Below are 21,192 nucleotides of genomic sequence, written 5' to 3' on the forward strand. Positions count from 1 at the left end.
ATTTTTTCCTACATGAAATATGTGCTATAGAACACTTAATGTGTAATATCAGCTGACAATTATACAGATTCTTTTGTCCTTGCAGTAAGGTTGCTCCTTAAGCTTACGTAAATCAATTTGAAGATCCCAGCCACATTGCATACTTTGTTTCATTCATTGCATCACCGAATTAACAGTCAAGTCTACTGTATAGGTAAGAAACCACATCTGAGAAACTTTATGTAAAATAGATCATGAGGAGAATAGCATGGAACCTTCTCTATCAGATCCAAAACATCTTGGTTGTCTATAAATTCAATGTAACTCCAATTGATTTCCTCTTTCTGATATTCTTCTTGCTCCATCTTGAATACATGCTAGAGATTTAACAGTACCGAAATAAATAAGTAAAAGGTGAAATCAAAAGGCTATAATAGCAATCTTCTATTAAGATTCATAAAATCTATAATTCTTTTATTAGAAGGGTAATTTATCCTAGAGCAGTACAACTTACCTCATTAAAATGTTGCTGAAGCTTTTCATTTGCAAAATTGATGCAGAATTGCTCAAAGCTGTACAAGGGGTAGTACCGAGAAATCAATTATTGGATTGTTCAGGTACCAATTTCGAGTTATTGTAATGTTTGGAAACCAAGATCCTTCTCGAAAATGAAGCTAAGAGAAGCATCCCAGAAATTCCAAGCAAAAGATATTAACAAAGCATAGGAATATAAACAATTGAGTTTCAAACATTAACATGAAAAGCCTACGAGATGCAGCTAATAACATCAAGAAAATCACAATATTATTGCTAACTGAGTTGGCAAGATGACAGAGCAGAAACTTGCGTCAGCATAGCCATAGGGTAACTGAATATCTTCACCAAGTCCAAGTTTATGAAGTCAGCTGGATACAATGTGTTTCAAAGTTAATATAGCAAACCAGGGTCAGGAAGTGCACACAGTGTTTATATGATATTTGATACGGGTGTCAAAAATAGAATTGGTGTTGCTGCTTGATATCTTACAGCAGAGAAGATTGGGTGATGAGTGTCGTTTGTAGAGGATCATATTATGTTGTAGATGCTCCACTTCTTCTTATACTGTTTGTATACGGGGGATTATCCCATTCTTAACAAATTACTTACTTTATCAAAAGAAAAAATCTTACAACAGTAAGAACAGTGTCTGGAGTTGGAACAACTGTCATAGAGCATTGCCCAAACATATCTTCTTCTGTGATAAAGAAGGCTCTATTAATGAGAAGGTAGAAAACAATTCTATTTCAGTGATTCAGTCCTCGGTCTCCCTTCAACAATTCCATACTTTTCCACTACCACCTCCCTCCATAGAGCATGCTACTCAATCCTGAATCTCCATAACTATTTTCCTAATTAGGCCTTGTCGAAAACTTGGAGATATTTCACCCCCTGACCTCTTTGGAGATGTAACAAACTCATAGCTAAGTGAAACTTCCTATCCTCGTTTGTTGAATCCAATAGAAAGTTCCTGTGATACCTCTCAAATTTACCTTTGACACTGGCCAGTGCATGAAGCAATGACATAAAGTATGTAAAGATGCTCGACAGGGATACTCAAGCCCACCATAACCACTCGCCTTGTTCATCACTCCTCAGCAAGGATAAAGCTCATCCTTGGTGAAAGAGAGGACAAATAGCAAGTCAAAGCTTCAACCTCCATGGCTCAAATTTCTGAGTTCCCTATTCCCAGGCTTCCCCCCTCTCGGCTTCAAAAATTCATAACACCATTTAGCCAAAATTCTCCTTTGGTTCCTTGATTCTTCAAATAGGACCATGATTTTGTCGATTCTAAAAATACTGATAAATAATCAAAGCATTGATTTTTCACCAACAATTTTTCAAGTTAGTAAGGACACCAGAAAACCGTTTTTTCTCCTCTTTTTTTGGGTCAATCAAACATTTAGTCCATAGCGTCTAAGATGACTCTATGGAATGGAGAGCTACAAGGAAAAGCGGAAGCCAAGAAAGCAGCGTTTATGAAGCTAATGGAGAACACCGACATGGAGAAGAGGACGAACCTGGAGCACTATAAGAAGGCAAAGAAAGAGGCGAAGTTAGTGATCACGGCCGCCAAGACTGCAGCCTTTGAGCGCTTGTATAAGGAACTTAGGGGCAGAGGCGGTGACAAGAAATTGTTCAGGTTAGCCAAGGCGAGGGAGTAGAAGGCTTGAGGCCTGGACCAAGTGAAGTGCATCAAAGACGAGAGAGGCAAGGTGTTAGTGGAAAAGGCATGTATTAGGCGCAGGTGGCAGACATACTTCTATAGACTCCTAAACGAGGATGGGGACAGGATCATTGTGCTCGGGGAGTTGGAGAAGAAATCCAGCGAGATTTCAGGTTGTGTAGGCGTATTAAGATTGAGGAAGTTGAGGAGGCTATGCGGAAGATGAGTAGGGGTAGGGCGACGAGATTACGGTGGAATTTTGGAAGGACGCAGACCGAGTAGGCTTGGAGTGGCTTAGTGGCTTACTGGATTGTTTAATGTCATTTTTAGGACGAAGCGGGTGCCGGAAGAATGGAGGTGGAGTGTGATGGTCCCATTATACAAGAACAAGGGTGATGTCCAGAATTGCAACAACTATAGGGATATCAAGCTGCTGAGTCACGCCATGAAATTTTGGGAGAGGGTAGTGGAGAGTAGGGTGAGAAGGAATGTGTCTATTTCGGAGAATCAGTTCGGATTCATTCCGAGGCGGTTGACTATATAAGCCATCCATCTTGTGAGGAGGTTGATGTAGCAGTATAGGGAGAGGAAGAAAGACTTACATTATGGTGTTCATGGACTTAGAAAAAGCCTATAACAAAGTCCTTAGGAAGGTTCTATGGAGATGTTTGGAGGTTAGCAGCGTTCCGGTAGCGTACATTAGGGTGATTAAGGACATACGATGGAGCTAAGACTCGGGTGAGGATTGTGGGAGGGGACTCGGATTATTTTCCGGTGGTGATGGGATTGCATCAGGGATCAGCTCTTAGCACATTTTTATTTGCCCTAGCGATGGATGCGTTGACACGTCACATCTAGGGGGAAGTGCGCTATTTGCAGATGATATAGTGCTTATTAACGAGACGCGCGGCGGGGTTAATGCTAAGCTGGAGGTGTGACGGCAGACCCTAGAGTCTAAAGGTTTCAAGCTGAGTAGGACAAAAACAAAATACTTGGAGTGTATGTTCAGTGTTGGGACGCATGAAGCAGAAGTGGACGTGAAGCTTGATACCCAAGTAATCCCCAAGAGGGATAGTATCAAATATCTTGGGTCTATTATACAGAGTAACGGGGAGATTGATGAGAATGTCACACATCGTATAGGAGTGGGGTAGTTTAAATGGAGACTCACTTCTGGTGTTTTGTGTGATGTGCCACTTAAGGGCAAGTTCTACAAAGCGGTAGTTAGACCGGCCATATTGTATGGAGCCGAGTGTTGGCCAATCAATAAATCTCATGCCCAGAAGATGAAAGTAGCAGAAATGAGGATGTTCCGATGGATGTGTGGGCATACCAGAAAAGACAAGATTAGGTTGAATATATTAGGGACAAAGTGGGTGTGGCTCCTGTGGAAGAGAAGTTGAGGGAATCGAGGCTGAGATGGTTTGGTCACGTGAAGAGGAGAGGCGCTGATGCCCCGCTTAGGAGGTGCGAGAGGTTGCCCGTGGCGAGTCAGAAGAGTGGTAAAGGGAGGCCTAAGAAGAACTAGTGAGGTGATTAGGCAGGACATGGCTCTGCTCCAGCTTACCGAGGACATGATTCTCGATAGAAAGGTATGGACGTCGAAAATTAGGGTAGTGGGTTGATAGACAGTCTAGAGTTTTGCCTTGTCTTACCAGTAGTACTACTAGTCGGGTACCTTCCTATTCCTAGTCCCTTGTGTCTATACGGTATGTTAGTATTAGCAGTAGGATTGGCATTATTCTTGTAGTTTCGTATCCCTGGTTCTCTGTCATTATTCGTTGTATTTGCTTACGTTGTCTCATTACATTGTTGTTGCTATTGTTTCTATATTGCTCCATTTTTAAAGTTCTTGAGCCGAGGGTCTTTCGGAAACAGCCTCTCTACCTTCATAAGTAGGGGTAAGGTCTGCGTACACACTAAGGGAGACCCCACTTGTGGGATTCCACTGGGTTGTTGTTGTTGTTGTCTAAGATGAAGGGAAAGGACTTGCCTATCTGGGTTTTAAGGCAAAATACAAAAAATGTTCCTACTTTAAGCACATACTGCCTGCACATGATAGGCTAATATTTGTTTCAAACTCCTAGCTCGTGAAAAGAACCAACTTAACAAACAGCCAACTATATTGTGGACCAAAACGGGAAGACAATACCCAAAGGCTAAAGCAATAAGCTATTTCCACAATAACTCCAAGACTTTCTCGCTTATGAACATCCAATAATTTCTCAACCTTTTGTCTCCAGTTTAGGCTAAAACTCCTTATGTAAAACTAGATTAATTAAACAAATTTTTCATAGCCAACTGTCATACCACTCCTAAACATTATTTGTGAAACAATTTCAATAATTGCCAGCAAGCATATGCTTCTTAAGTTTCAATTAAGCTTTCAGTAAAGCATGAATAGCACTAAAATAAAAGGCTTCTGAGCTCACATCTAAAATATAGACCATTGCTTTTAGGTGCTAAACATCACCCCAAGCTCAACATAAGACTGCCGCCTTTCATATTTCATTACATGTTTTTCCCAAAATTAAGGGCATGACCTTCTACCAGCTGGTAAAACCAGTAGGAACATATGCCTACAATCTTGAGTTCTCAAATTCTTTTTTTTTTACCAAATGAGTAATTTTTTGTTGAAGTTGCACAATTACAGAAGGCTCAACTGGAAATTCCATTACAACTGCAGTAAAGAGGATGCAATGTCTAAAATTCAGACTTGAGCCAAAAATAATTGATCAACTGCTTTTGGGTGTCTATTATTTACAAATCTGATTCTAGAAGGACTTCCAATAACCTTTATTTTCCACATTTATGTAAACATAGCAACCTATTATCTTCCTTATATTACATGATTTTTGAAAGAAAATAAAAGGCAAAAAAGATAACATGTAACTAACCTGTTCTGCTTAAAGCATTCAAATCCATATATATCCAAAACTCCAATTTGTATCCGGGAATCAGGATCTTGCCCAACAGATCTATTAATCTTTTCAACTAACCTGAAAGCGATGGTACAATACTCTTACAGAAACAACTAATGTTAATAGAACATTGATTATTGGATACTGTAAACGAATTCTAGATTACCAACCAATCAAATAATTGGGCATAAACAGTCTTCGCTAACGTATCACGTCCTGCAACAGCAGCACTACAATCAAGAGCCTTAATGATGATGCCTTCGTGAGTTTGAATTGATCTTGTACAAAGTGTGGTCACTAACAGCTGGTCATCACACCTTTAAAAAGGAGTAATTGGGGATCGATCAGTTGGACTGTGAAGACGCTAAGTAAAACAGGTAAATTACCACCCTAAATCCTTATAAAGCAAATATGACGGATCTTGAATTTTTTATTTTGTTTCAAATAATAAGGATACTGGGAAGTCTCCCAAGACAAGAAATATAAAGAAGGTAAAGATAAACAGAAGTCAGCAATACTTCAAGGCAATACAAATACCATTAAACCCAAAACACTGGTAACCTCTGCTTCTTTTGAGAGTTTTGAGTTTATTTTACACGTAAACCTTAAGCTACATTTTTTTACCAAAATTGGCTAAAAATTTTATGTCAAGCAAAAGCTATAATAACAACCGTGAATTGGTCTTATCCTATATGACGACATGAAAACTGCTATACTTTCCTGAATAATTTTTTTCTTCATGCCAAAAACAGGAAAAATGCCAAGAGAGAACATGAAAAGCAAGAAACAAAGGAAGAACTATTGCAATAACTTTTGTATATGAGATCCCCAATACAAATTGTACGAACCAAAATTGGTACTGGACATAATCTAAGAGAAAGAAAACATTGCTGGCTGAGAGCCCCAAAACTTAAGAGAGCCGACAGACCAGTATTCTCTACCTTTTTTTGGGGTTGGGTTGGGGTTTTGTGTGTGTGTGTGTGGGGGGTGGGGGGGGGGGGAGGAGCTAATTGACAAAGAAGCCATACAAGCAGATGATCAAAAGTTCAATTTTCTTGTTGATTTATGCAGAGCAAAGAACATGATAATCATCCATGAATCAGAAAAACAAAAAGAAGAAGAAAAAGATCTTCAAAAAACCACTTACGTAAAAAGCTTAGCAGCCATCTGCAAATGAAACCCGGACTTTTCATCTTTTATAACTGATGAGTCATGTTCTTTGCCTGGAGAGAATTCTATGTTTCCTAAGTGTAGAATTGCTGCCAAGGTACGAAATATTGCTTCCTGTTATTGAAAGGACAATGCAATGCAATAATTAATGAAGTAGAATAATTATGGTACTAAACACAGAAATATTGATTAGGATAGGCGAAATACATAAACGGCCCCTTTAAGTTGTCCTCAACGATTAGCCAGACACCTCAACTGAACCGTTTATCATTTTAACACTTCTTCTCCACTAAAGAACGACCTCGTGAACCCTTCACGCTGACATGGCAAAGTGTGTGCTTTATACTTAATTCTAAGCACGTGAAACCCTCAAAATTAAGGTTTTTTTCTTTTTTTCTTTTAAATTTAACTTTATTTTATGTGGGTCCCATTATATTTTATTTTTCACACATTAATTTCACTTTCTTCCCAAAATATTCCATCTTCACCAAAGCAGTAGTGCCTCTTCCTTCCGCCATTAATCCACCCCTCTTCTTCAATCTTGAAAATAATGTAACAATTAATAACAACCACTACATAATAACAATTTCATTGACCGCCCACAACTTCAATCCCATTTTCTGCAGCTTTTACTCATGGATTAGAGCTGCTGGGTTTTCATATGTTTTGTTCGCCGGAGAGAATGAAAAAACAGAAGAGTCGAACCCTGATCTTGGGTCAGAAACAATCACATTCTGGTTCGTCATTTTGCCACACAAAATTTACCCTGCATATGGTACAAATATGTATTATATAAGTACTACTATATATAGCTGATGAAATCGCATTAAATAGACGGACCAAAAACTCACACGAAAAAAATGTAACATACCTTGAAAAGATAAAAAAACAGAGGAATTGGAGTTTGAAGAGAAAGAAATTGGAGAGACACAGAGTCAGAGAACTGAATAATTAAACTTCTCTGTTTCTGTGTGTGTTTAAGTGAAAGAGAAAGAAAATAGAGAAGCAAAGAGCAAAGGGCCTGTGAGAAAGCACAGGAGAAATTATATTATTGATGTATTAACGTATGTTACAATGAGCCCTATATATATACACACATAACATGTCCTACTCCTAATATATATTGGATTAGGGTTATTTATTTACTCCTATTTACATGACTATTCTAACACTCCCCCTCAAGCTGGTGCATATAAATCATATGTACCGAGCTTGTTACATATGTAGTTAATACGAGGACCAGTGAGGGACTTGGTGAAAATATCTGCAAGCTGATCATTCGACTTCACAAACTTTGTAGCAATATCTCCCGAGAGTATCTTTTCTCTAACAAAGTGACAGTCAATCTCAATGTGTTTAGTTCTCTCATGGAACACTGGATTTGACGCAATATGAAGAGCAGCTTGATTATCACACACAAGTCTCATCTGACTAATCTCACCAAATTTCAACTCCTTGAGCAACTGTTTGATCCAAATTAGCTCACATGTCGCCATAGCCATCGCTCGATATTCTGCTTCTGCACTAGACCGAGCAACCACATTCTGTTTCTTGCTCTTCCAGGACACCAAATTTCCTCCTACCAAGACACAATAACCAGACGTAGAACGTCTATCAGAAGGTGATCCTGCCCAATCAGCATCTGAGTATCCAACGATCTGCTCATGGCCTCGACCCTCAAACAATAAACCTTTGCCTGGAGCTGATTTTATATACCGAAGAATGCGAACAACTGCATCCCAATGACTATCACACGGAGAATCCATAAACTGACTCACAACACTCACAGAAAAGGAAATGTCAGGTCTTGTCACTGTAAGGTAATTTAATTTACCAACCAACCGTCTATATCTTGCAGCATCGCTAAGAGGCTCCCCCTGTCCTGGCATAAGTTTAGAATTCGGATCCATCGGAGTGTCAACCGGTCTACAACCTGTCATTCCTGTCTCTTCAAGAATATCTAAGGCATACTTTCGTTGTGAGATCACAACACCTGAGCTAGACTGAGCGACCTCAATACCCAGAAAATACTTTAGTTTGCCCAGATCCTTAGTCTGAAAGTGTTGCAAGAGATGTTGCTTCAATTTAGTAATACCATCCTGGTCATTGCCGGTAATAACAATGTCGTCAACATAGACCACCAGATAAATACAGAGACTCGAGGCAGAATGCCGATAGAATACAGAGTGATCAGCTTCACTCTGAATCATGCCAAATTCTCGAATAACTGTGCTGAACTTACCAAACCAGGCTCGAGGAGACTGCTTTAGACCATAAAGTGACCGACGCAAGCGACATACAAGGCCACGAGACTCCCCCTGAGCAACAAACCCAGGTGGTTGCTCCATATAAACTTCATCCTCAAGGTCACCGTGTAAAAAAGCATTCTTAATGTCCAGCTGATAGAGGGGCCAATGGCGAACAGCAGCCATGGATAGAAAAAGGCGGACTGATGCTATCTTAGCCACAGGAGAGAAGGTATCACTGTAATCGAGCCCAAATATCTGAGTATATCCTTTGGCAACAAGACGAGCCTTAAGACGATCAACCTTACCATCCGGACCAACCTTGACTGCATACACCCAACGACAACCAACAGTAGATTTACCTGAAGGAAGAGGGACGAGCTCCCAAGTACCACTCGTATGTAAAGCAGACATCTCGTCAATCATAGCCTGTCGCCATCCTGGATGAGACAATGCTTCACCTGTAGACTTAGGGATGGAAACAGAGGACAAAGAAGATAGAAAAGCATAATAGGGTGATGACAAACGATGATAACTCAAACCGACATAATGGGGATTAGGATTAAGGGTGGCCCGTATACCTTTCCGAAGTGCAATCGGTTGATTAAGAGGAGACAAGTCCGCAGTATTAGCAGGGTCAGGTGCAGGACGTGAATCAGCTGGACCTGATGCTGGGCGCGGACGACGATGATATGTCAAAAGTGGTGTTCCTGTGGCAGGGAGTCTAGGAGGAGCCACACTAGACTCCTCAACGGCTGGAATGGATAAGACTTCTATAGCGGAAGGTGAAGGAGGAGCTATAGGAGACTCGGGTAAGACTTCTGTGGCGGAAGGTGAAGGAGGAGCTATAGTAGACTCCTTAAAGGTCGGTATAGGTAAGACCTCAGATATATCAAGGGGGTCAGAAAGGTCAGAAGAGGTAAAGAAAGGTTTAGACTCAAAAAATGTGACGTCAGAGGACATAAAGTACCTACGAAGATCAAGTGAGTAACAACGATAGCCCTTCTGAACACGAGAATAACCAAGGAAGACACACTTGAGAGCACGAGGAGCTAACTTATCTTTCCCAGGGGCTAGGTTATGAACGAAACAAGTGCTCCCAAAAACACGAGGGGGAACAGAGTATACGGGTGATTGGGGACACAATACTGCATACGGTATCTGATTCTGGATGGGAGAGGAAGGCATCCGATTAACTAAATAACAAGCTGTGAGAACTGCATCGCCCCAAAAACGCAGCGGAACATGAGATTCAATGAGAAGTGTGCGAGCAGTCTCAATGATGTGCCTATTCTTTCTCTCTGCAACCCCATTTTGCTGAGGGGTATAAGGACAAGAGGTCTGATGAATAATTCCTTGAGAAGTCATAAACTGCTGAAATTGAGAGGATAAATATTCTAAGGCATTATCACTGCGAAAAGTGCGAATGGAAACACCAAATTGATTTTTAATTTCAGCACAAAAATTCTGGAATATAGAAAACAACTCAGAACGATCTTTCATTAAGAAAATCCAAGTACATCTTGAATGATCATCAATAAAACTAACAAAATAACGAAATCCCAAGGTTGAACTGACTCTACTAGGACCCCATATATCAGAGTGAACTAAAGAAAAAATAGACTCTACGTGACTCTCAATACTACGAGGATAGGAGGCTCGGGTATGTTTCCCGAGCTGACATGACTCACACTCTAATGTGGATAAACTAGACAAACCAGGCACCATCTTCTGAAGCTTGGATAAGCTTGGATGTCCTAAACGTTTGTGAATTAGGTCCGGAGGATCTGTAACTAGACATGCCTTGGAGGATTTTAGGGAGTTAAGGTAGTAAAGCCCTTCTGATTCAAGTCCTGTTCCAATCGTCTGCCCTGTACTGCGGTCCTGCATAATAAAAGAATCATCAATAAAATATATACCACAATGGAGGGCACGAGTCAAACGACTAACAGATGCAAGATTAAAAGGACAGCCAGGGACATAGAGAACGGAATCTAGAGTGACAGAGGGTAGGGGATTCGCTTGTCCAACTCCTTTTGCTTTGGTTTGAGACCCATTGGCTAAAGTAACAGTGGGAAGAGACTGTGAATACGCAATATTTGACAAAAGTGATTTATTACCAGAGATATGATCAGAAGCGGCTGAGTCCACAACCCATTGTCCAGGAGGACTAGACTGGGAAACACAAGCAAAAGAATTACCAGCAACAGAAGTATTAGTCTGAGCAACAGAAGCTACTTGTGGAGATGTCTGCTTACTTGCTCGATACTGAAGGAACTCATTATACTCCCCTTCAGATAAAGAAAATCCCTGGTTACCTGTAGTCTCAGTCTGAGCAACATAAGCATTTTTGGTTGGGCGGCCATGTAAAGAATAGCATACATCACGAGTGTGTCCAAGTTTATGACAATAGGAGCACTTGGGTCTAGATCTTCCAAAACGACCTCCTCCTCGTCTATTTTCCATAGTATGAGATGCCCGATTGTCCACTGATTGGGATACGAGGACAGATGAGTCAAGTGTCTGTGATGAGCTCACTGGGTGACTAGGTGCTGCAGCAAGGCGAAGTAATCGAGAGAATAATTCATCAACTGAGGGGACGGTTGGACTAGCCAAAATCTGGTCACGTACTGAATCAAGGTCATTAGGGAGTCCAGCGAGTGTAAGAACTAGAAACATCTTCTGTCGTTGCTCTTGTTGTTTTTCAATACTAGCAGAAACTGGCATCAACGTCTCAAATTCTTCCATGACTGCCTGAACTTGTCCCAAGTAAGTAGACATATCTAATTCCTGTTTCTTCAAGCTTGTCATTCGCGATATTACATCATAGAAACGAGATATGTCATTAGTGTATAGATTACGAGCCTTTTCCCAAACTAAATAACATGTCTGGAATGGACGGAACAAGGGCATCAACTTGGAATCAATAGATCGCCACAGGATACTACATAACTGAGCATCGACCTTCTCCCACTGTGTTTTGGCCTTTTCATCACCTTCGCTAGCCTTTTTTGTTAAATGATCTTGAACTCCTTGACCTTTACACCACAACTCGACAGATGAAGCCCAATCTAAGTAGTTTGAACCTCCCATTAAAGGTTCTGAGGTAATCATAACACCGGAACTGCCAGAACCCGGGTTTCTAGACCCGAAAGCATCGACTCCCAAAGACATGGTTGGATTATCACCAAATAACAAAAAGAATCAACTGAAAATTCTCTGAAACAGATGAAGAAAACACTGTGTTTGCCGAAAAAGTACTGTAGCTGCCGGAAAAATCAAAGTGGTCGGAATCAAACGAAAACAGGATGGGTAGGGTCGGAATTGCTGTGCGACCAGGCTGTCCTGAAGAAGCTCGGCCAAAAAATGGCCGGAAGAGGCCTCACGCGCCGGCGCGTGACGACGGAGACTCGCCGAAAAATATTTTCCGGCGGCGCGTGAGGGCGCGTGGGAGAGGTTCTGCCGGAGAAATTTTTGTGGTTTGGTCGCCGGAAGCTGATCTATCTCGTGGTGGTGTTGGTTTTTGCACAACACCGACGGATATTGATTTTTTCTTGCGGACAGTGCTGTTTTGCCGGAAAAAGAGGTTTTTTTTTTTTTTCTTCCCTGAGTCGCTGGAATTTATGCACAGCGATAAATATCTCACGATAGCTCTGATACCATGTGAGAAAGCACAGGAGAAATTATATTATTGATGTATTAACATATGTTACAATGAGCCCTATATATATACACACATAACATGTCCTACTCCTAATATATATTGGATTAGGGTTATTTATTTACTCCTATTTACATGACTATTCTAACAGGGCCAAGAAAGAGAGAAGAGAGTGAGAGAAGATTGTATTGTATGTAAGTCACAGGGGAAGAAGAAAGGGTGAAGGACTGAATTTTCTGGCCCCACTAAAGTTCAGTGTCCTCAATGGTTAAAAAAGAGTTTTGGTTTTTTCTTTTCTTTAATTATTTTGTTAATTATGGTTGTCAATTTTTTAATTATAATATACATGTGTCATTCTTTAATTGGTTCATTTGATATGTCATTAGCGAGTGTAATTCACGCATATAGTTTGCCGGATCGGATGTTCACGAGATACACTTAATAGCCACTTGAAGTGTTAAAATGAAAAATGGGTCAGTTGAGGCGAGGACAACTTAAAGGGGCCGTTTATGTATTTCGCCATTAGGATAATAAACTACAGCTGCAAAACCTGTTCCTCCTGAGTGATTCCAACAATATCCATAGCTCTCCTTGTCTTGATATACTCCTCGGCATTGCTAACTCCATCTAGCTCATAGGTTTTGCTCTGGTTCAAGTAGTGAAAATCACTCGGATTACCCAGCTTGTACTTCTCAGCATCCTGAAGAAGTAAGAACATAAAAAAGAAATAACCTTAAAACTTTTACTGTGATAGTCAAATCGCATCAACTAGCCACTTAGAACAACCTAAACTACAGCATACACATCAATATTGTCACCACATAGAAGTTAATATACACACAAGGAAAAGAATATCAGAACACACATTTCACTTAAAATTAAGAATTTTTTTTTGAAAATGAAAACATGAAGAATCTCATGAATTAAACGTCATAACCAAGCACATGGAGGGAAGAAAATACCATTCCAGATGCACATAATTGATAAAAGCAATGATAATTCCTCTCAGGATCTGTTATCTGAACAACGCGAGATCTCTCCAGAAGATAAGTCCTAATTGCAGCACCAGATATTCTACCACTTGCATCAAATTGGATCTCAACAAACTTGCCAAAACGACTGCGAGAAACAAGGATTAGAGGTATTAATCATAATTCAATTGACCTCAAGAATGGTTGCCCCATGTTCTGCTATCACTTTACTGAATAAGTACAAGTTCAACAATTCCGACAAATTTGAAATAACAAGTTTCATTGTAAAATGGTGAAAGACAAGACAAAGAGAGATTCCATATAAAGGAGAAAACTATGCTTTTACAGAAGACAAAGAAACCAGCTTCACCGCTGAAATAATGAACATCACTGATTGCATCAAATGATACATGTGAGCAATGCCAACATTAGTAGTCAAAAACACACCTTGAATTGTCGTTCCTAATAGTACGTGCATTGCCAAAGGCCTCCAGCAATGGGTTAGACTAGACCAAAAATGAAAAAGGATTAGAGTCAGTAATCTGAACCTTTTTAACTGCAAAAAAAATTAATCATCAATGAAAGAATTTCACTAACTAACAAAAAGAAAAAGAAAAGGGAAAAAGAATCTCACTACAGTAAATAGAAAACACTGAAAAGATAAAGAACCATAGAGGATGATCTCCAAGCAATTAGAATTGCATTAGCAATCTTAACCTGATTGGCACTACATCTTGATTTAGATGATGAAAAAACACTAGGCTAGAAACTAACTGATCCAATGACATGAGAATGACAGTAAGAACAGTACAGTTTATTTATTGAGCTTTAGTGTGTCATTTGCTGATTTAATGGAGAAACAATGCTGTCAATTCGCGTGCAAGAAGAATGTTGATGCTTGGTAAGGTAATGGAATAAGATGATTAGTCCTTTACATCTGCAAAAGGAAGGATGATATCCCTCCCAGTCTGAGCCACATTAGCTTCATGACAGGAACATTCATTGTTGCGTGCAGACTTACAGGTTCCTCTCGTATGACATCCCTCATCACAATGTGAAATGTTTTGACCTTATTAGTTTTTCTTTCCTGGGTGTATTTAGCAAACTGTTGGACTGAACAGCCATCCAATAAGTTTCTGGAGATGCCACCTCCAGTGCAGTTAAGATGCATAGAAGTCTTGACAAAGAAATGGATTATAAAATTTGTGCATCTATTTAATCCACGCAGCTCGATCTGAAGCTTGAACATCTGAATGGTTTTTTAAGTGAATATCATATCCTTAAGAACTGATGTGTTAGTTGAACCCAATACAGTGAGATTTAGACACTGATGTTCGGCTAGGAATAATAGCATGTTTGGCCAAGCTTTTTTTTGGGCCAAAAGTGCTTTTGGCCAAATATTGAGGTGTTTGGTCAAGCTTTTAGAAGGAAAAGGGTGCTTTTGAGGAGAAGCAGAAGCAGTTTTTGAGAAGCAGAAAAATGTAGCTTCTCTCCAAAAGCACTTTTCTGAGAAGCACTTTTGAGAAAAATACACTTAGAAGCAGTTTTCAAAAGCTTGGCCAAACATTAATTACTGATCAAAAGTGTTTTTACAAATTAATTAAGTCCAAACACAAATTGATTCTCACCTAAAAGTAACTTTTTTGTAAAAAGTCAACTTTTGTAAAAAACGACACTTCTCAAAATAAGACAGATTTTAGTAAGACTTGGTCCAAACAGGCTATAAGCGTCATGACAGGGCAAATTGGATGGAGTGATAGTGGTCTAGTGAAATCGATGCACATGCCAGCGCATGTACTGATAAAGAAAGGGGTCTGGTTCCACATGTGAGGTACACGAGACTCTTCTGAGATCAACACTTGTAATTGAGGTAGATGTCTACATGCTTTCGATATTACTGAGAGGATATAGTGGACCTCGACTGGAAGTTGTGAATTGAAGAACCAAGATCTGTTCTTCGCAAAATATTGGCTCTGTTTCAGTGTTTTGTTTTGTTTTTATTTCTTTAATGAGAAACCAGAGGATGGACTCACACTCGACTCTGATAACATGTAAAGAAGGAGAAAAGAGAAGATTTTGAGAATGGAACTTATTATTCCCTTAAGACAATGAAGACAGATAAAGTTTACAAGTTTACAAGTAATCCCACGAAAAAGAAGAGCATGTCATTGACTCATTGCAACCCATAAATCTCCGAATTCCACAGTTATAGGGATTCGGGATTTTTCATATTTACAAGGCATAGTATCTTGCTTCATTTTCATATTCTTAACGTATTTAAAAGGATGGATAAAATATTGCATCTCCACTATTATCATTTCTAATATATATGAGGAGCCAACTCAATTTTCCAAACATAAAGAGGATTCAATTGAGGAAACCTCTATCTCCCTTCTTGTTCATATTGGTTAGGGTAGTCTTGAGCAGAACGATAGATACAACAGCTGGAGAGGATGGCTAAAAGGTTTCAGGATGCAAATAGCTCAGATCCAGGCAGTATCTCTTACATTTTGTATGAGGATGACACAAAGGTTCTCGTGATGCTGAAGTGATATAGTTAAATTTTCTGAAAATAATCCTAATAGCCTTTGAAGTTGCTTTAGAGTTGCGCATCATCCTGGAAATAAATTACATATATCCCATGAATGAGGTGGAAAGTGTGCAGCAACTAGCAGAGGTTTCGTGCTACAAATTAGCCTTCTGCCCGCAGACCTATCTGAGTCTTCCCGTAGGGACGAAGCAAAGCTTTATCACTGTTGCAAGGGGTTATTGAGAAGTTTGAGGAAAAAATAAGATTTTTTTGGAAACAGCACTATTTATCTTTTGGAGGTAAGGTAACTCCATAAATAGCGTACTTGATACCTGCTTATGCTATGTCACTGTTTCCACTTCCAAAGAAGGTGGAAAAGCAGCCTACAAGGTAGAGTGCTTTTCATGGCTAGTAGCTAGAGAGGCTCTGGTGCAAGAGGTATGACTATTTGCAACAGATGTGTAATGTCTGGAGAAAATTATGAAGACACAAAGCACCCCCTTTTTTTTGGAAGGAAAAAGTTAGGCAAAGCACTTATCATCCACAGCAGAATCACAATTCAGATCCGGCACATGTCTATGAATTTGCTTAAGTTAAATGGTGCAAATCTCCTAAAGACCTACTACTTTGATGGAATAGAAGAAGACTACAAAAAGATGATAAAAAGTTGTGGACCACTACACTAGAGGCTATATGGTTTTTGTTTTTTTTTTTTGTGGACGGAGATAAGTCGAAGATACTATAAAGGAAAAAGGAAAATCTGTGTATCTTAAAACATAGATGTTTAACTCTGTTAGCCTTTTGGTGCAAAAATGCAAATGTAAGAAGTAGACAGGATGGTTAACTTCCTTAATTCTTTTCACACATAGCTAGTGTTGTAAGATGCATACTGCTGGGTTTGTACTACTTATCCATTGCACTCTCTAGTGCTCTTCTTTAATAAAATTTTCATTACATTTTTAAAAGAAATGGAAAAGCAGCTGCATAAGTTGAGGAAGATTTTTCCCTGTGGGAACACGACTGCCAAGAAAAGATATTCCGTCTTATGAAATGGGAGAAGTGTCTAGAACTAAAAAAGATGGTAAGTTAGAGGTTAGGACTAAGTAATCTGATCCTTCAGTAGAAGTTTATTACATAAGTGGCTATGGGGATGTAGAAGCTTATTATATAAATGGCATTGGAGATGTAATGGAGAAGATGGGTGCTCTATGGAGGGGAGTGGTCTTTGCAAAGTATGTGATTTTTGATAATTTAAGTGCTAAATTGGCACAAACCCCCCATGAATATGGTTTCTATGTAACTATATATTAAGCCTTTAGCCAACATTCAAGCCTTTCACAACATTCACAGTTGGAAACAGGCATAAATCAAGTTTTTCGAGTGATTCACGGTGAGAGAAATACCGGAATATAAATAACTTGGTGGTGCTACTGGATGCAACTGTAACGCATGCAGATCTGAGAAAGTAGGGTATATATAATACTAAGAAGAGACTTGTCAGAACGGAAATGGACAGCCAAAATTGTTGGCCAGGTTGGAGGAGAAGGGACAGAATAGTGAATGCAAAGACATGTTAAGAGTGGATAACTGACAGTAGAGGTACTTTTACTGCCAAATCTAGCTGTAAAATTTTATTTTCAACAAAAATGGAGGAGTGACTTTAGAATGCAATCTGTGAAACCACGGCATCCCCTAAGGTGGCATGCTTTGGGTGGATTGCAGTCAATGGAATTTACTCACACAGGATAACCTAATGAAGAGGAGAATTTTACTATAAAATAGATGTCATATTTGTGAAGTGGGAGAAGAAACTGTAACTAGCTTCCATCATAGCTCGTAAGGAACCATGTTATCTGTACTTCAAATCCTATCTAAAGCTGCACTTTCTTGGTGCTTGCAGTAAATACTAACCGTACCTGATTACTTAAAAGAAAGTTGCTCTCACCAACAAAGACAAAGTTGAAGAAATTGGAAAGTACATTCTAATGAAGCTAATAGATCACTAAGCAATCAGTCACATCCAGGGAGATGCTATTCCTATGTCGGCATGCCGAAAAAATATGACACCCTTCTGAGAATATAACAATCTAGACCCAATAATGGAAATTCGTTAAAGTTACAGACAGAACCACCATGAGATGTTTTGCCTCTAAAACCATTAAGCAACAACCAGCAAGTTACCTCGAGAACCTGTTGTTCAACTGTTCTGTCATCATCAGCAGCACGACCACCAACATAGGTAAGATATTGCATTATCAATTTTGTTGTCTCTGTTTTCCCTGCTCCACTTTCACCACTAACCAATATAGACTGGCTTTGGTTCTCAGACATCATAGCCCTAACAAAGAAATTTGAGCAAAAATAGATCACCATTTGGTTCACTTTTGGCAAACCTCACTAGATCCTCAAATGACCAGTCACCCAACCTGTATGATGCATCAGCCACAGCAAACACATGCGGGCTAAGCTCACCGAATGGAGCTCCTTTATATTGCTCCATCATGTGCACGTTGTACAGATGAGGAAGTTTAGTGAATGGATTGACAGCAATTAAGATGCTTCCTGTGTACGTCTATTAAAGGGAAAAAGGGGGGAAATCAATTATATCACAATGCATAAGTAGGATGACGGTGTTAGAGCATATGAAAAAATGGCTATTTAAGCTAACACAGGCAAGAACTGCAACTAGTGAAACCCCACAGGCAAGAGCAACGATTCTTAACTAAAGCTGCTGATTTTAAGCACATTGTTATATGCCAATAAGGGTTCAAAATTTTGGTTAGCACACCATATGTCAAAGTTAATGAGACATTCTAGAATCAGTAGCGGATCTATGTGGAGGGGCATGGGTTCACATGCACCATGCTCCTCTTCCTAGACTCTGTATAACAACGCTATATATCTTGAAAAGTACTTAAATACAAGTGTATGCATCCAAACTCAAAGAGTCATATGGTGCAATTACTGGGTGCACCTTTATAGGTGAGTTTGGGGGTTAAAATCACATGTTTGTCTTCTTGTTTTTTTCCTCTCTTTTTTTTAGAATTGGACCCACCCATGGGGATGGGCAAGGCAAGTATCCCTTCTTCATTTTAGTTAAGTACTTTTTTTTTCTTTATTTCTTTGTTTGGTTAATTCTTTCAAAATTTTAAATTCCCACACATTGAAATCCATATTCTCCTTTTATTGCTGTAAAAGTTTGTTTAATTAAACCAAATGTCTATATTAAAACTAGCAGCAGTGGAGGATATAGTATATAGTCAATGGGTTTTATTGATCACAACATTTGAACAGGGAGTGTGTGTGTATGTATGTATGTGTGTGTGTGTGTGTGTGTGTATATATATATGAAAAAATTTACTAAGACATCAGGAAAAACCTATAGTCTTAAAGTGCAATGGGTTCTACAGTAAGAACCTAAAGGTTGAACCCATGAAATTTAAAACCAGGATCTATTTATTCGTAATAGTGCACCAATCTTCTTGAAATCCTAGATCTATCCCTGTCTAGAAGGCGCGCACAAGATATAGCTTCAATTCTTTCCTCACCAAAATATTTTCAAGGATATACTGTACGCAAATATTGCAAACACATTGCAGCAGTCTGGGGGCAAATATCAACTGCTACAGTGAATAAACTCAATAAAGTGTATCAATTAAGCCAGAGGACCCATTTGAGTAGAATAACAAAGTAATATCCAGAACAAGGTAGATATACTATTCATCTACCAGAACCAAAGTAGAGCAAGGAATTGAACAAATATGGCGCAGGTAGATAATGGAATGTCATTGACTTATTCCTAAAACCCTAAATGGATCGAATGCAGAACCATTTTAGCAGTTTTATTTTAATTTTCTTAGTACTCCATATAGACACTAGTAAGAATAATACTACTTCAAGAAATAAGATAAAGATCCATTAATTAAATTATGATGCATTATGTTTTCCTTCCTCCTCCAACCAACCACTATACAATCAGCTTTTAACCCTGCTCCACGCCCAAAGCATCTTTCTTTAACTGGTAGGTAAAGCTAGAAGAGGCATCACTAACACTATGAAAAACAAGAAAGCTCTATCAATAGAAGGATTCAAGCTTTTTCTTAATTTATACCGTTCAAGATATTGCGTATAAAGAGAAATTATCAAGAAATGTAAAATTGAGAACTAACATAAATTTCATTAAGAGCATATCTTCTCTGAAGATTGTCTAAAACACCAGGCTCATTTAAATAAGTCAATTTGGTCATGTCATCAACTCCTCCATGGTCTGCCTCTTCATCCCTTGGGTACAACTTCTCCGGTAAAGCTAACAACTACAAAAATTAATTAACATTTTTCAATCAACCCATTTGACTAAAAAATTGGTCAAAATCAACAGAGAAAAATTCAAAATTTGAAAGTGCTCTCACTTTCTTCCCAGAATCAGTAACGACTTGAACTTGTTTACCGATAAAATCAGTCACTCCAGCTGCAACCCAAGCGGAACTCTTGTCTTCGACCCAAACTTTAGAGCCCTTTCGCAGTGTCATTTTTGGATTTCGGATTAGCTAAAGCGGCATAAAATATCAACTATCAACTATTCTGTGTGAAAATTTGGGGATTTTTCGGATTTGGAATTTGAAGTAGCATCAGCAATTGGAAAAACCCTAGAGAGAGAAAGTTTAAAAAAAAAGGACGATATCAAGAGAGAAGAAAATATTGATTTTATCAGCTTCCCGCCCTAAAACCAAAAATGGAGCATCTGACACAGTCCAAATTTTTGGCCTTCTGTTGCCTAACGTTTTCTTAAGAGTATATTTACTAAATGGGGAACTTAGAGCTCGTGATAGACAAATTGAGGTAGATTTTTCGAAAACTTTCTTAATTTGGATAGATTCCATTTACTACAAAATTGATAGTTAACCGTTAGAACTAGATGCTTCTTCTATGTAATAAATATCTCCGTCAAACTAAAAAGTATATAAGATATATGGAAAAGGTTTAAATATGTCCTCCGTTATATTTGTCCAAATATATTTCTATCATGATATTATTGGTTAAAATATATTATTTTTGTTAAGTTTGCCCAAAGTGGACATCGATCCTACGTGGCACTGACATTTGATGAGGTGGATGTCACGTGGTCAATGCCCCTAACCCATTTTACCCATCCCCTCAATTTGTTTTTCCATCACTAAAATTTTCTTTACCTACACTACCATTGCCACCATAATCGCCACCATGAACAATATTGAATTTTCAGTCAACTCATACCAAATCGGAGTAGCTTAACAGTATGAGACTAAATGCTGCCCATCTGCAAATGTTTTGAGCACCTGGGTATGCAAAAAAATACTTCAATTGATCACCCCCAATATCAAACACACTAGTAGTAGATAAAGAGATTATCTAGTTTCTCGAAGAGGAGAACTTCACCTGAAAAACGAGAAGCTTCAGATTGTATTGAATCTAATGCGAGTGATGAACGGAGAAACAAACATATATAAAAGATTAAACTTTGAAATACAATAT

At 38.9% G+C, this 21,192-nt stretch overlaps 1 protein-coding gene across 1 annotated transcript in view; it reads right to left on the reverse strand.

Moving 5' to 3' along the window:
* Window positions 1-20,505, reverse strand: part of LOC109237042 (myosin-15) — a 44,131-nt gene extending 23,626 nt beyond the window's left edge. The window contains exons 1-12 of the mRNA XM_019403286.1: window positions 20,091-20,505; window positions 19,851-19,994; window positions 18,108-18,253; window positions 17,863-18,019; window positions 13,599-13,657; window positions 13,143-13,299; window positions 12,731-12,880; window positions 6,251-6,387; window positions 5,274-5,420; window positions 5,080-5,181; window positions 494-551; window positions 255-356 (exon numbers count right to left, since the gene is read on the reverse strand). Of these exons, the coding sequence (XP_019258831.1) occupies window positions 255-356; window positions 494-551; window positions 5,080-5,181; window positions 5,274-5,420; window positions 6,251-6,387; window positions 12,731-12,880; window positions 13,143-13,299; window positions 13,599-13,657; window positions 17,863-18,019; window positions 18,108-18,253; window positions 19,851-19,994; window positions 20,091-20,210 (1,479 nt within the window). The 5' untranslated portion in view covers window positions 20,211-20,505. The remainder of the gene's footprint in view (window positions 1-254; window positions 357-493; window positions 552-5,079; window positions 5,182-5,273; window positions 5,421-6,250; window positions 6,388-12,730; window positions 12,881-13,142; window positions 13,300-13,598; window positions 13,658-17,862; window positions 18,020-18,107; window positions 18,254-19,850; window positions 19,995-20,090) is intronic.
* Window positions 20,506-21,192: the final 687 nt, after the last annotated feature.

This window comes from Nicotiana attenuata, unplaced genomic scaffold (genome assembly GCF_001879085.1).
Source record: "Nicotiana attenuata strain UT unplaced genomic scaffold, NIATTr2, whole genome shotgun sequence".
Taxonomy (NCBI): Eukaryota; Viridiplantae; Streptophyta; class Magnoliopsida; order Solanales; family Solanaceae; genus Nicotiana; species Nicotiana attenuata.